General features: G+C 47.6%; 1 protein-coding gene across 9 annotated transcripts in view; it reads right to left on the reverse strand.

Moving 5' to 3' along the window:
- The window catches only part of znf536 (zinc finger protein 536), a 666,926-nt gene that overhangs the window by 55,056 nt on the left and 594,769 nt on the right, over window positions 1-17,101 (reverse strand). For 8 of the 9 annotated variants that reach the window (XM_038806596.1, XM_038806604.1, XM_038806598.1 and 5 more), the window contains one exon: window positions 16,585-16,614. The exons of the other annotated variant lie outside the window; for it this stretch is intronic. In XM_038806596.1, coding sequence (XP_038662524.1) covers window positions 16,585-16,614 — 30 coding nt within the window. The remainder of the gene's footprint in view (window positions 1-16,584; window positions 16,615-17,101) is intronic. 9 annotated transcript variants of the gene reach the window in all.

Genomic DNA, 17,101 nt, shown 5'->3' on the forward strand with positions numbered 1-17,101 from the left:
CTGTTCTGTAGACCCTGCCCCACAAGTCCCCCTCCCCCTTCCCATATCCACACCCACCCCCATCCATTCCCCCGGCACTCTGGCCTTTCCATCGGGCACTTGGCACTGGCCACGATTTTCGGCTCACACACAATTCCCTGCCCAATCGCATTTTGTGATTCCAGCATCATTGGGTGAAAATCCCGTCCAGGATCCCTCTGTCGTTCACGTCCATCTGCTCTGAGTAACCAGGCCATATTCTTTGTGCAGTTTTACACATGGGACCTTGCACCTTTCCAGGTCAATACATTTTGCATTACTGATAGACAATATGCTGTTAGCAATAGGAATTTTATGCTCTGTAATAAAGTGCTGAATCCTAAATCTATTCATTTACCAGAATATGTAGTTGGACACATCTGCTGGATTGAAATGTGTGAAATTGGGCAGAATTCTCCCAAGGGTTCCTGCCAGTGGGTTCAATGGTGAGTGGGAGAATTGGAATGGAATTTTTCAGGTTGGCATGAATTTCCTGCACGATCTTTCACTGGTATCCGTCATGGCAGATCGAGAACCTGCTGGAGGGCATGTGCAACTAATTTCCATCCAGCGAATTTGGAAGGTCGAAGGGCAACATGGTGGCACAGTGGTTAGCATTGCTGCCTTCGGTGCTGAGGACCCGGGTTCGAATCCCGGCTCTGGGTCACTGTCCGTGAGGAGTTTGTACATTCTCCCCGTGTCTGCGTGGGTTTCGCCTCCACAACCCAAAGATGTGCAGGCTAGGTGGATTGGCCACATTAAATTGCCCCTTAATTGGAAAAAATAATTGGGTACTCTAAATTTATAGGGGCTGGTTTAGCTCACTGGGTGAAATCGCTGGCTTTTAAAGCAGACCAAGCAGGCCAGCAGCACGGTTCGATTCCCGTACCAGCCTCCCCGGACAGGCGCCGGAATGTGGCGACTAGGGGCTTTTCACAGTAACTTCATTGAAGCCTACTTGTGACAATAAGCGACTTTCATTTAATTTTCATTTTTCATTTGAATGCTGAATACAGGGTGAAAGGCAGGATTCCTGGAAGTGTGGAGGAACAGTGGGATCTTGGGGTCCACATACATAGATCCCTCAAGGTTGCCACCCAGGTTTATAAGGTTGTTAAGAAGGTGTATGGTGTGTTGGCTTTCATTAACACGGGGATTGAGTTGAAGAGCTGCAAGGTTTTGCTGCAGCTTTATAAAGCTCTAGTTAGACCACACTTGGAATATTGTGTCCAGCTCTGGTAGCCTCATTATAGGAAGAATGTGGATGCTTTGGAGAGGGTACAGAGGAGATTTACCAGGATGCTGCCTGGACTGGAGGGCATGTATTATGAAGAAAGGTTGAGGGAGATAGGGCTTTTCTCACTGGAGCGAAGAAGCGCAGAGAGGTGACTTGATAGAGGTGTACAAGGTGATGAGAGGCATGGATAGAGTGGATAGCCAGAGTCCTTTCCCCAGGGTGGAAATGGCTGTCACGAGGGGACATAATTTTAAGATGATTGGAGGAAGGTATAGGGGAGATGTCAGATGTAGGTCTTCACACAGAGAATGGCAGGTGTGTGGAATGCACTGCCAGCACTGGTGGTGGAGTCAGAGTCATTAGGGACATTTATGTGACTCTTAGACAGGCACATGGACAACAGTAAATTGAAGGGGTGTAGGTTAGTTTGATCTTAGATTAGGATTATTGTCGGCACGCCATTGTGGGCTGAAAGGCCTGTACTGTGCTGTACTGTTCTATGTTCTATGAATGGAATGCAGAAGAAGGCATGACCGGAATCTTGCCCCATACCCAATTCTCTGCAGTGCCAGCGGGGAAAACGTGCCAGTCCAGAACATGCCTGGAATAGGGTGGCATCCAGAATTTGGGACTCACCTGAAAAATGCCTGGGGCTACCCCTGGACCTTGGGATGGAGATCGGCAGCAAGTCTGGAACACTCCCCCCCCCCCCCTCCCCACCGAACATCACATCAGTGGATGTTCCAGGCTCAGTGTCTTCGAACAGGTCCACTTTGCAGCCTCAGAATGTTCCTGAAGATCCATCTTCTTTTTCAGGAGGTCCATCTTCTTTCATCGATGATGAGTCAGTGATGTTGGGTACCTTTTTGTATGGGACCCAGGTATGAAGGTCAGGCTCATGCCATCATGCCTGCCCCACCATGGAATCCAGTGGTAAACCACCAGGTACATAATTAATTAAGTTGGGGTCAGAAGACATGGCATGATTTCCTGCTGGCCTCTACAGTGGGAAGCATTCCACGTTCCCCCCACCCTTCCCCACCACAGGACTTCGTCCCAAGTGGAAGAATTCCACGCTTTCTGATGAATCTTACTAGTTTTTCCTGCTTGTGGCGGGGGGGGGGGGGGGGGGGGGGGAGATAACATTATAGACAGTGGCCAGTGAAATCTATGGCATCACTGCATATTTGTGAATGAGTATTGAATGATTCATCGGATGAAAATTAATTTTGATCTACAGTTATGGCTACGAGCATGGTCCACTGCTTTTCACAGTAAAAATGTTTGAATAATTTCAGAAGCATTTGGATATCCGATGGCAGAATTTTAGGGATTCTCCAGTCTGCCGGCTGCATAGTCCACAATGCTGTGCCCTCGCCAGCAGCAGGATTCCGTTCCCAACACCTGCCAATAGGATTTCCCATTGCGGCCACCCTCCGCCGCCGGGAAACCAGCGGGCGTGGGCGCAACTCCGGCGCAACGGAGAATCCTGCTGGCAGAGAATCCAGTTCAGGAGATTTCCAATTGGATGAGCTAAGAGAGTAAACCAGCCTTTCTCAACTCTCGTGTTCTTGTGATCTGCAGGATTTAAATAAAAATGCTCTGAGGTGAAATATGTAGCTTTATCGTCACATACATTCCATTTAATTTAGATATCAACATGACAGCATAGCAACTAAAACGTAACAATCCTGCCATCTTCCCATCCTTAACAGTTATTCAGCAGTCACACTTTCACTAAATGGGTGAAAAACACTTGCTACATGCTGTGCCCAGAGCTTCTGGAACAGTGCTCCCTCTACTTTGAACAGCGAGTAAAGTAACAAATACAATTAATTGAGAAGAAGAGGCAATTTGCAACAGCCCTTGCAAAATTCAGAAAGGACAGGCTCGGCTTAGATTGTTTGAAAGTAGTGCTGAAAACTTTGTAGCATATTTGTGCTTCTGAAAACCTTGCATAGTAAAATGGCAGGAGTTCATGGCACCATGGGACCGCATAATGAAAGCATCGAGCGCTGGAGCTCTACACTGTCCAGGCAAACAGAATTTTGAGAAACATGGTAGTCCTGACTTTCCTGGGCACGATCGTGGGGAGGGACCTTTCAGCCTCCTGTGAAGTCTGGTGCAACCAGAAAAACCACGCTCGGAAACCTATGGCGAGATTGTGGAGATATTGCAGGGCCATTTCTCACCAAAATCCTTGGTCCATGGCGAGAAGTTCAGGTTCCACAAACGTAACCAGCACGAAGGCGAATCAATCACACAATTTGTAGCTACTTTAAATAAATTTGCAGAATTCTGTGAATTTGGTGATGTCTTGAAGGACACCATTAGAGACAGATGAGTGTGTGGGCTAAGAAGCAAAGCTATTCAGAAAAGACTGTTAATAGGGAGCAAACTAGACCTAAAGAAAACTTTAGAAGTTGTGATCTCTATGGATCTAGCAGCTAAGGAAGCGCACCAATTAAGTTTGAGCCCTAAATTCCATAAAATGCCAGATGAGACCGGAAACAGACACAGTTTCCAAACTGCCATTGATGTACAAAAACAGGGCTCACAGCAACTGATTGCTGGCGTAAAGATGCAAAATGCAAGAATTGTGGTAAAAGGGGGCACATCAAATATGCTTGCTTGAGAAAGAAACAAGAACTATAAAAAGCAAGAACCAAATACATCAAGTAAAAAATCGGAATGAGGGAGGAGTACCCATGTGATACACAAAGGACCGGAAAAAGGACCAGTCACAGTCGGATGACAAACTGTCATTGAACGTACTGGCCATTACTGGTGCAACCTATGTCACGTCTTTTCTGGACAGACACCCAATGAAAATGGAGAGGAACAGTGACATAGCCCTTTTGTTGATCCTAAAAACTGTTTACCAAGAGAACCTATGACATATCACCTTGAAACCCTCAAAAATACTCAATACCTATAACCGAGAAGTGGTTCCGTTAAGCGGCCTTCTCGAGGTAAATGTACAGCTAAACGGACAAACTGCAGACTTGTTGCTGCATATTGATAAAGGTAACTATCCAGCCCTAATGGGGGACAACCTGGCGGGAGAGAATCAGCTAAACCGAATCTCATGTCAGAGTCTGAAGCAGGTCCAACTAAAAACCTAAAGCAGCAGAAAGTAGCAGCTGCTGAAAAAGCTCTAAAAGGAGCTGTGGTCAAGGCTCTGGTTAGTCATGTAGGACCAAGGTGACAAAGATCCAGCGTACTGGGCAGCATGGTAGCATTGTGGATAGCACAATTGCTTCACAGCTCCAGGGTCCCAGGTTCGATTCCGGCTTGGGTCACTGTCTGTGCGGAGTCTGCACATCCTCCCCGTGTGTGCGTGGGTTTCCTCCGGGTGCTCCAGTTTCCTCCCAAAGTCCAAAGATGTGCAGGTTAGGTGGATTGGCCATGATAAATTGCCCATAGTGTCCAAAATTGTCCTTAGTGTTGGGTGGGGTTACTGGGTTATGGGGATAGGGTGGAGGTGTTGACCTTGGGTGGGGTGCTCTTTCCAAGAGCCGGTGCAGACTCGATGGGCCGAATGGCCTCCTTCTGCACTGTAAATTCTATGATACTGTGATAAATGTGGTTCAGGATCGAGAAACAAAGGGTGAAGAGCTTATGGGCGATGCATACGAATGCTTTGAAAAAGATGATGCACAACAGTATATTGAAAAATTCAGCGAGGATGTCCGGAATGCATTTACATGCTCCCTTTGTAAATTCCAAACCATGGAGGAACAAGAAATTGAGGCGCATCTTGAAATGACTACCCATAAGGAAACTCTTGAGTTCATTGGAAAGAACATTCAGGGCAGCACGGTGGCACAGTGGGTTAGCCCTGCTGCCCCACGGCGCCGACGTCCCAGGTTCGATCCCGGCTCTGTGTTACTGTCCGTGTGGAGTTTGCACATTCTCCCCGTGTTTGCATGTGTTTCGCCCCCACAACCCAAAGTTGTGCAGGCTAGGTGGATTGGCCACGCTAAATTGCCCTTAATTGGAAAACATTAATTGTGTACTCTCAATTTATTAAAAAGAAAGGAAAGAACATTCAGTTCGGAAAAAGAGCTGCTGACTTCCTTCATGCATCAATGTTTAACAGAATAAAAAGATTGCTGATTGTAAACAACACTAGCAACAGGAGCAAAAGAAACCAACACAGGAACTCATGAAGGATGTTTGGATGAGAGTTACTCCAGATGACCAAATGAAGAGAGCTGGAGCTGCTCAGAGTGCAGTCTGCAACACCAATATTCCTTTCGTATTTCACTCTGTACAGCAGCATCTGAAGTCCAATGAACATACCAACAGCAAGAAGAATGGCCCTAACCTGACCTTGCTTAACTAACCAACCCGAAAGGCTAAAATTGATATGTTCTTAAAGAGTGAGAGCTCTTTTGGAAATCCTCAGGCGCAACGGCTTCAACTGGATAGTTCAGAAGTTGTATTCCAGAAACAAGACTTAAAACGTGAAGGTGAATGCAATGAGAATGAAACCTCGAGGGGACAGAGTCAGGGTCTGACGGAGGCACACCATAATCTGGAGAAAACACTGCAGAGGCTGCGCCGCAAGATTCAGGTAAATTCACCTTGCTATGAGCCTGGAGAGAAAGTGGTTGACAGCTGAAACACAGATCGACAGCCTGGGGCAAGAACTAAAGAAGTAACCTCTGAAGCAGTTAAATCAGGCCTGGCAACGTGAGAACAGGGCTAAATGTATTTTTCAGAAAGGTCAGGACATATTGGCAAGGAGCTATACCACCAATGAGAAATGGATACTTACCGCCTTAGCTCAGACAATATTGGTCTCCTGCACTGTTCAAACCCAGGATGATGTAATGTGGAGAAGACATGCTGATCCACTTTTAACAACTAGAACTAGTTTGGCAGAGACAGAGCTAACTAAGTGTTTGCAACAAACTGTGCCAAGTGAAGACCTGTACATACCTGAGAACCTGACAATACCTGAAACAACTGGGGAAGACAATACCCCAGCTGAAGACATTTCAACACTGAGTCAAGCTCTGAACACTACCTTGACACCAGTTGAGACGACTATGAACAAAGTCCAAACTAAACCAAAATTATCAGACGTTACAGTCAACACGAAAAAGAAGACGTCTGAGGTTCACCGATAACCATACAACAATCAACGTCCTCTGAGATGTCTTAACTTATTGACTGGCGTTTGTTAATTCTTCATATCATAAATTTTGATTGTTAATGTTATATTGTGTTTCATTGCAACAATCTTTAGGGTAAAGGGGGAGGAAAGTGTTGTGTATTCATGTTTATTCCCAGCTGAACCAAGGCCACTTTAAGAGTTTGGTCACGTGATGTATTGATGATGTCATCGGCAGTTTGGGTGGGCTAACAGTCTGTCTATCTTTACAGCCTGTTGAGTAAACACTTTTCTATTAAAGCTCTTGCTTTTTTGTACCTTTGTGGTCTGGAAGCTTATTCTTTAAAAATATCATATTAGGTATGACTCCAGCCAATGGAGCATTTCACCTGATTCCCAATGACTCCAATTTTGCTTGAGTTCCTTTGTGCCAGACTTGTCAAATGCTGCCTTCCTGTCAAGGGTATTCACTCTTCCCTCTTGAGTTCAGCTCTTACGTTCATGTTTGGACCAAGGCTGCAGTGAAGTCAGGAGCTGAGTGTCCCTGATGGAACCCAAACTGAGCATTCGTGAGCAGGTTATTGCTGAGTAAGTGTTGCTTGATATCACCGTTGACGACCCCTTCCACCACTTTTCTGATTATCAAGATTAGACTGATGGGTTGGTAATTCGTCGGGTTAGATTTGTCCTTTTTGTGGAAAGGACGTACCTGGATAATTTTGCATATTACAGATAGATGCCAGTGTTATAGTAATGTCCGAACAGTTCTGTGAAGTGTGTCAAAAAATTGGCGCTGAATCCCAATCCGGATCTTCATTGCTGTTGGATACGTTCAGGGATTAATTTCAAAGTCATCCTTGAATGTTGCTGATTGTCTTCATCCACGTTTTCTACAGGATTGGAGTTCTGTGCAGGCTTTTCAACTCAGAAAAGGAATTCTTGATTCTGTAGGACATACAGGGCGGGATTCTCTGCTGGCCGACGCCGAAACCGGGAAAGGCGATTGGGCGGAGAATAGGTTCCTATGCCAAAATTGCAGTAGGCGCCGATGTGACGCCAAATCACGATTGTCCGTCACCACTCCAGCAGTGCCAATGCTTTCCGGAACGCACGTACAGTAAACACTATTTGCATATCATTAGCAGACCCAACCCGGTATTCTCCGGGACCTCCCTGATGTGGCCCGGTGAATATGGTTGGGCATGGAGGTACGCAACATGCTAACATGTCAGCCTTTCACCCCCTGCAGACAATGGATATTGGAATTCAGCCAGCAATGGTGGCCTTCCTGCTGGTCGCCGCAGCCCTCAGTGATGCCCTATGGCTGTACGAGCGACCGCTGCTCGAGGAGGAAGAAGCTGCAGCAGTGGAGCGGACAGCAGAGAGACAGGTGGCAGCCACCCAGGTTGCAGAGGTTGCTGTCCAACAGGCCAAGGAGGAGGAGGTGCCAAGGAGTAGCCACATGAGGCCTTGTGTGTACCGGTGAAGAGGTAGAATTCCGAACGGCGTACAGAAGATACAAAATGGAAACCGCCTGATATAAAATGGACTCTGTCAATGTTCTTGACCCTATGTTATTATCAGTGTCTTCTGCTGAAGTAGTAAAGCTTTGTGCAAACCAAGTGATCCACAACCAGATGCATCCGGTGAGACAATGAGCCGTTGGCAACCTTTGCCCAATGTTTGTATTTTTAGCTATTTGTAACTGACAAAGGGGCCCCAAATTAAGGAACTAGCAAGGAATGAGGAAGGACATGTTTCAACGTGGCTGGACTATTGACCCCATGACTTTATGTAATGGTTATCTATATAATGAATTGATTGGGGAAGGCAAACTGCCAATTAGAGGCTATAGGAGCTAACTTGTAACCATTTATGGCACTGAAGATGCATGTTATGAATTGTGACGCAAACAGAATTGATTGGGTATATGTAAATGCAAATGCAAACTAATTCCGCTTTCCATCTGTATATTAACCCAGTGCGACCTTAGCTCAGGCAAGAAAAGGTGCTGCACAACCGTGGGGGTCAAAGGCCTTTTCTCCCAGAGCTCTGAAAATTAATAAATTGCTTCTTTACTCACTCAAAGGTCTATTTGTGAATGTTTTCACATACAGCGGCACCGCCTGTCACTCATGGACCTGCCGGAGCTGGCATGCCATCGAAGACTCCATCTGAGCAGAGAGACAGTGCGATATATCTGCTAGATGATAGAGCTCCTGGCACCACATGGGTATGGGGGAGGAATCCCACTCCTGGTGACCGTTCAGGTGACGATTGCCCTGAACTTTTACATGATGGGCGCCAAGTGGGGACCTGTCCGGGATCTCTCAGACCTCGGTGCGCAGGTGCATCCACGTCATCCATACATCCATTTCAATGTGGACCGAGCCCACCAGGATGCCCGTGCAACAGGGTTCGCTGCCATCAACGGGATGCCCCGGATCAAGGGTGTGAGCGACAGGATGCATGTTCCCTACCGGGACCTGCTGCTATACACAAGCCAAAAGTGGTTCCACTCGATGAATATGCAGCTGATATGTGACCATCAGATGCGCATCACACGTGTCTGTGCCCGATACCCGGGCAGTGTGTACGACTCCTTCATCCTGGCACACTCGATGATTCCTGACATGTTCGAGACAAACCCCCCCCCCCCCCCCCACAGCCTGGGTGTCAGGGGTTATCCACTGCGGTCACGGCTGATGATCCTATCCGGAGACCACAGACTGACTCGGAGACTCGATACAACAAAGCCCATGCAGCGACCAGGAGCATAATCGAGTGGTGCTTTGGCCTCCTGGAGATGTGGTTCAGGTGCCTGGACTGTGATGATACGTGAACTATTATCTATGTATATAATAAACAAACTATATGAAAACATTAGCGCCTGTATGTATAGATTAGTATTCCAGCATCTGACCACAGGTGGCATGGTGACAGGAATAGGTCACTGGAAAACAGGCCACATGGGATGCATTCTAGCATCCGACCACAGATGGCGTGGCGACAGGAGTAGGTCACTGGAAGACATCCACATAGGAGACAGGATGTATTCTTCTGGACAGCACAGAGACACAGAGGGACAATCTGGACAGCAAGCACAGACTGCAGTCACAGATTGAGCAGCTCCTGAGTCAACAGTAAATAATAACAGCTAATCATATTTGTTTGCATTTAGCCGTGGTATCCAACTGTAATCTTACATCATTGAAACCTTGAGTGTTTTAATTAATTAATAATCAGTTTTGTTCATTTACAGAGCGGTATGTTCTCTGATGACTTCAACTACAAAGACCTTGCCATCCGTGCGTACAGAGAACATTACATGGGCCACTCTGGAGGGATCTCCAGTATGATGCTGAGAGGATCGCCCCCATTGTAGCGGCCTGCTGCATCCTCCACAACATCGCACAGCAGACATGTTGAGGAGGAGGAACGGCAGACCTCCTCCAATGAGGAGGATGCGGAGGATGGTGGGAAGGACATGGAGCCCAGGCAGGCATGGGAGGCTGCACGACGTTTGTGCCAGAGCCAGCGCACATGGGATGCTCTAATCGCTGCCAGGTTCACTGACTAGGGGGGTGTGGAGAAGGGGAACTGGCCAGGGGCACGACCACTTCATTCCAAACCCACACTCCCTCACTAACACCCCCCCCCTGCCCCGGCCACTCCCCGGCTGCAACTCCCTCCGTGATACATACCTGTTGCATTACGGGTGGGGGCCCGAGTTGGCAGTAACACTGGGTCTGGTCCATGGGATGGAGGGTGATGACAACACGCTCCACGATGAGCTGTGGTGCTCCGCATAGTATGACGACATCTGATTCCTGCCCATGGTAGCACCTTCCACCTGGGTGATTCCTGCATGCGAGCTGGCCATTCCATCACATGGTCACAACGGATACATGGGGCGGCGATGGTGGAGACAGTCGGGGTAGGGGTGTATGGAACCCAGGCCACCCACAGAGTCTGCCGATTACCCTCCCCACCCCCGGCTAGCCCTGACTAGCTCACCCCTTCACACCCATCAGACAGAGCACCAAGGTAGGTTGCAACAGTGGTAACAGATGTTTAATGTGAATTAATATATGCAAATTTGTGCCCTAGCCCCTATACCTAAGCTTGCCCTGCACTGGTGCAAATTTAACTTGTGTCTAACTTTCTGGCCTTACAGGCCCTCACGCTATGTCTAGGTAGATTCCCAGATGCTCCAGCAGAAGTGGAAGCAGCCTGCTGTGATTCTCGCCCTGGGACCGTTGGCGAGCGCCTTCTGGGGCTGCCACCTCGTTCTGCCCACCAGACCCCGGGGGGGTGGAAGTCCAAGGTGCTGCGATGTTCTGGAACCTCCCCTGCAGAAGTGACCTGCATGGGCCGCATGACCTCCTCCTCCCTCGGGATGCTCAATGGCCCCCGGGCTATTCTATGGGATGGGGGTGCGAAGGGAGCTATCCCGAGGCTCCCCGGCAACTTGGCATTGCCAACCCTCGAGGCCACTCTCTGGTCTCGACCAGGGTCTGCCGCTCATGGCCATGGAGCACAGAGAGCGGACCATCTGTCTGGGACTGCGCCACATTACGCTGCGACTGTGCCACCACCTTCTGGGTTTGTGTCACATCAACCAGTGACTATGCCATCTTCCGCATGGACTGGGCCACCTCCCTCTGTGTCTGCGTCATGTTGGTTAGCGCCTGGGTAATGCCACCGACTTTCCCAGCCATGACCTGCTGTGTCTCGGCCACGCTCAGGAGCACTGTTGTGGTTTCCAGGTTGCTCGGGAACATGGTCGCCTGTGAGGCAGCAACCCTGTCCTGGGCCTCAGCCAGCGGCTGCACAGAATGCCCCAGGCCTTGGTCATACTGATCCATAGCCAAAATCGTCGCTCCCAATGCCTTCACCACGGACATGTGGTGTTGGCCTGGGTGGCACACTTTGTCAGCACCACCCCCTGCTGCTGCACATGGTTGGACTCCTCCAACTGCATCTGCAGATAATGGATGCTCACGGACAACCCCTCATGCAGTCTCTGGCTCTGCGACTGCATCTCCACTATGGATGGGACTGTTTGATTCAGAAACTCGAGATCCATCAGGACGGCAGCTAGACCCTGGGATTGGCCTGCCCGCTGACCCTCCGCCCCCTTGAGTGCTCCTACTTCCACCTGCTGTATCGGATCAACTGTGTGATTTGCACCAGATAATGTCCCAGGAGCGTCTTCACTGACATGCCCAACCCAGGTGAGTGGCTCTGGCATGGTGGAGGGTTTGGAGACAGGTGAGACACAAAATCACTGTCATCCTCCAACCCTAGCTCCGGGGTCTCTCTCTCTCGGGCAGAGGGCTGATGTCTGAGCTGCTCTTCTTGTCAGTGCTCGGCTCAAGGTGGGGCTCCGGCTGTGGCACTGGTTGGGCGTGGGGGGTGCAGATGCCGAATCACCAGAAGGTCCTATAAGACACAAGACAAGAGGCATGATTAGACTGGGGGAAGGTGGCTGGGGGGGGTGGTGATGTGGGGGTGAAGGTGGTGTTGGGGTGTGGGGGTGAGGGTGGTGTGGGAGTGAGGATGGTGTTGGGGTTTGGCACATGTGTCACAGGGAACCACAACTAAGTGGTTCTCACTTCCTCGCCCGCGACTGAGCTCCACTTTGGTGACCACCTGTTCCTCCGGGCCACTAGCCAGGCCCAAAGGCCCTATGCTCAGGCATGGTGAGGGGCCGCAGGTCCGGTGGTCCCCCTCCAGTCTCCTCCCATTCCTGGCAGTTATGCGTGGCCTTCTCCTGGGGGTGGGGGGGGGGGGGAGGCGGAGTGGTGCAGAAAATGACAGTGTTAGACAGTCTGACACCTGCAGCCCAGGGGGTGGGTAGCTGGTGGCCTCAGTGGCCAGGACACCGGCCATGGTGGCCGGTGTGGATGGCCAGCATGTGGTGCAGGGAGGGGGTTCAGCCATCCTGGTTTGGGGGGGGGGGGGGGGGGGGGGGGGGTAGGGTTACGGGTGTGTGGGACGAGGGTTAATGCCAGGGGCATGAGGAGGCTGAGCAGTTTTTTTCCGGCTCTGCTGGACTGTCCGGACGGTGTTGCCCATGGCGCTCACGGCCTCTGCCACCTGTGCCCAGTCATAGTGAATGGCGGCAGCTGGCAGCCTCCTTTCAGGCCCGGGGTACAAGGTCATCCGCCGCTCCTCCAACGCCGCCTCCCAAGCGGGTCTGCAGCTCGGCATTGGTAAACCTCGGGGCTGCTCTCCTCGTTGCCACATTGTTGGTGGGGATGGTGTGTGTGGGGAGTGCAGTGGGTACATGCGGCTGCAGCTTGTCAGCTTCCTGAGTGCCAATCGCAAAACCGGCGAATTTGAAATGAAATGAAAATGAAATCGCTTATTGTCACGAGTAGGCTTCAATGAAGTTACTGTGAAAAGCCCCTAGTAGCCACATTCCGGCACCTGTTCGGGGAGGCTGGTACGGGAATTGAACCGTGTTGCTGGCCTGTCTTGGTCTGCTTTCAAAGTCAGTGATTTAGCCCAGTGTGCTAAACCAGCAACGTTTCGGATTGGAATCAATTGTGTACCACGTGGCGCTGGTGGTAGCCCCTTAACAGCAGAATAGGTCCAGGTTCGGCACCTATTTGTCTGTCTTGAAGGTCCACGAGTTCTGCATTGACGTCAACACTTAGTCTCAGAAACAAAGAATCCCACCCACATGTTTCCAATATCAGCTTTCCTTTCTACTGGATTATTGCCTGTTAATCTCCCTTAACTAGAAGTTTGATTCCTCCTGGACCATATAGCTCGCTTTCTGTTGGCTGCAACATTACGTTAGTTACCACGATTCTTTGTCTGATCAAACCATTACACTGGTTCCAGTATTCAGTTTAAAGTTGGTGATATGTCCTTTGACACATGTATCTGCATTCCGGAATGATTAATTGAGGTCATTGATCACACCCAGGAAATGCTTTTGTTCATCATCTGATTGGAATTCTTCAACTTCATTAATAACCTCCGATGTAACGACTTTTTCTTGACCTGTAAAGTTGGAATCATAGAATCCATACAGTGCAGAAGAGATGTGGCACATCTTCCCGAAATGGCCAATTCCGTTGCAGAGAAGGCATTGTAAAGTGTTTGCACGACACTCTTCGTACCTGTGGGTCTGTCACCACAGCGCTGGCAGGGTTTGATGGTGTCTTGTACTTTCCCTCCAAATTGTACCTTCTTTTCTGATGGTTCTTCACCATTTCTTAAGGAACTGTCTGGTTACAGGAGGTTTCCAGAGCCATCTCTACTAGTCTCACCTGTTGTATTGTTTCTTTCTGAAGGTAGGTTTTCCTCAGATTGCAGTAGGTCTGACAAGCAGTCACCAATTACACCGGCTGCAGTGCAGTGTCGTATTAATTCTGTTTTTAATTTCTATACTCGCATCCTTCAGCCAACTTGTAAAGGTCATTAATAAAGCTATCCATTGGTTCACGTGGTTTTTGGATCCTTTTGTTGAATTTGGTCCTTTCTTGAATGGCTCCTTAAGTTGAAATAGTTCTGATAGGCTGGTAAAGCTTCTTCAAATTTATCAGAGGTTCATTGGTGCCCTATCTTACAAGAACAGGGTGGCACAGTGGTTAGCACTGCTTCCTCACAGCGCCAAGGACCCGAGTTCAATTCCTGCCTCGGGTGACTGTGTGAAGTTTGCACTTTCTCCCCGTGTCTGCGTGGGTTTCCTCTGGGTGCTCCCACAGTCCAAAGACATGCAGGTTTGGTGAATTGGCCATGCTAAATTGTCTCTTAGTGTCCTAAGATGTGCTGGTTAGGTGGGGTTACGGGGATAGGGCGGAGAAGTGGATCTCGGTAGGCTGCTCTTTAAGAGGGTCAGTGCAGACACGATAGGCCAAATGGCCCCTCTCTGCACTGTAGAGATTTTATCACATCACCTGATACTGCTCCTATGAAGTAAAGTAATGTATTGGTTTGCTTAACTTCAGACTTACTACCGAGTCCTGACACAATTTGGAAACTTTTTCAAAAATGCAAATTTTTGAGTTTAATTTCATTCTTACAGGTAACATATATTTAGAATCCATGACTTTTCTAAGTTTATTGGTCATTTGCCTGAAGTTTAAAATTTTCCTTCAAGTAATAGAAGATTGAAAATCTTATCTGGAAAAGTGCAAAACTGGGTAAGACACGGTTGAAGAACTCCAAAGCTGCTCCATAGATAGAGTGGAGGCAAGAAGAGTCAGAACATCAATTGTTCAAATCATTCAGCGTTGCATCACAGCACACGGTGGTTCCTGAAGAAACCTCTGATCCAGGAAAAGTAGGCTTCCGGTTGCTGAAGCTGTCATAAATATTTATTCCTCAAACTCTGCAAAGCCTTTAAAAAGTCAATCTTTGCCATCATTGCTATAGGCTCTTCACTCTTTTCCCCTGGAGCGTTGAGTATTTGCAGCTACTTTCGTTTTTGTTTCTGCTGCCTCATGGTCACCCTATGTAACAGCACTGACCTTGTACCTGGCCTGCAAGTTTTATTGAAACACATGCTGGCAAGGAATGTGATTTTTCCAGTGCTGACTATTTAGTGCACCATTAAAATTAAGTTCCTTTTGCACTTTTTAAACTTTGCTCACTAGTTCCACAATCTTTTGTTGCTTGGATTTCTTCAACTGTATCCTTACCGAGTTCTGCTATATTGCACCACTTTCCAGGTCAGAGTTGCATTTTTTAAAAACTGATTTTTCAAGGTTTTGGCGGTCCTTCGTAGCTGCCGCCATGTTGCATATTGGTTGGACTAGCTGAGGAATGATTGCTGAGACATTGTTATATCTGAACAATAACTGGTTTATTGGATATAACTGAAGTATACACAGATATTCATGACCAGTTATTACTCTGTTGAAGCTACAAACGTTAGTCATGTGTATCTCACATCATCATTATGGGAGGTGCTATTTACACAGTCCCCCAGATTAACCTTTATGACCCTAATACTACACATTCACACCACTCAATGCATTTTAATGGTGAGACAGTCAATGATGTATTGTTTTCATGAAGCTAACAGCGGACTGCTGCAGTTTCAGACAGCAACTTTTGGATTTCTACTTTTAACCACGTATCTCCCCTTCAAATGAAGCTGCCGTTTAGAATGATAGCAAAATTTGGCCTGTCAGATTTAATGTGTCAAAATTATCGTTTGTTGGCTTCAAATTAAAATTTTCAGAAAATCTGTAAGATAAAGAAGGACTTAAAGAAGGACAATAGCATATGTTTCCCTCAGGTCCCAATTGTTTATACTGATTACCACTTGTCTACCCTGGTTATGTTGTTCAGGTGCATGTTAGTGAGATCCCCTGGAGGTTTCATTGTAAATTGCCATTGACAAAGCCAACATAAAAACCAGTGTTATTTTCAGAGTAATCCTGGAGTGAGTTTACTGCCAAACTGATCAAAGACCATTTGTAATGAAACGACCTATGATTTGAAGTTGATTGACATCGTCTGAGGGATTTCGATTCAGTTACCACGACAATAAGCCACTTACCTTACAAAACTGCCATTGCCCACTCCAGGGGACAGGCCAGACAGGGTTGTGTTGTTACAACCTTTTTCCATAATGGAGCCAAACCAATTAATTACAGTTAGAAAATACTTATTTTAAATTAATCCAACAGACAAGCTCAGAATGCAATGGCCTCAATAATGCTTGAAGACTTTATTGGGAAAAGCACAATAATATTATTGTGCAACCGGAAAAATTACATAATTTCTATAAAAGGAAGGTTATGTAGCTGAGGTATTCATAATACTTACAAAAAGTAACTGGATGTAAGCTCTGCAGATAGAGCCTGGTAAATGAGCTGTGACATTGAGCTGTGTTTCTCAGCTCCACAAATCTACATTTATTCCAGATTTGCAATAAAAAAGCATCACTAGAAAAGTGTTTTCAACATTGTTAGAGGTTGCTTCGGACTTTTCATAATGAGGTAATTTTACTTTTCTGTAACAGCAATGCATTTTGCAACCGGTAATTAATCACACTTTTAAATGCAATTTATCATTTTCTAACTATGGAACATGTAAAATGGTGCCAAAATTAATAGGAAATTACAAGTTGGTTGGTCTTTGATTGTGATTGATTCGAATTATATTAACTGGACAACATATAAATACTGTGGCTACAAGAGCAGGTAAGATGCGAGGAATTCTGTGGCAAGTAACTCACCTCCTGACTCCAAAACTCCTGTCCCACCATCTACAAGACACAAGACAGGAGTGTGATGAAATACTCTCCACTTGCCTGCATGAATGCAGCTTTAACAGTAATCAATAGCTTAACACCATCTAGAAAATAGCAAGCGCACTTGATTGGCAGCCCTACCACCACCTTAAACACCCACTCCCTCCACCAACAATGCACAGTGGCAGCCGTTGTGTACCATCGATAAGATGCAGTGCAGCAACTCACCAAGACTCCTTCCAAGCCCAGAATATTCACCACAAAGAAGAGTAAGGATAGCAACGGCTTGAGAATACCACCGCCTGCAGGTTCCCTTCTAAGTCACTCACCTACCTGACTTGGAACAGGATCTCCATTCCTTCACTGGCACTGGGTCAATATCCTGAGCATTCCCCCCGAACAGCACTGTGGATGCACCAATATGAGATGGACTGCTGGGGTTCACGAAGGCAGGCTCGTCACCAGCTTCATAAGGTCAATTAGGGATAGACAATAAATGCTG

The sequence above is a fragment of the Scyliorhinus canicula genome, chromosome 9 (assembly GCF_902713615.1).
Source record: "Scyliorhinus canicula chromosome 9, sScyCan1.1, whole genome shotgun sequence".
NCBI classification, from domain to species: domain Eukaryota; kingdom Metazoa; phylum Chordata; class Chondrichthyes; order Carcharhiniformes; family Scyliorhinidae; genus Scyliorhinus; species Scyliorhinus canicula.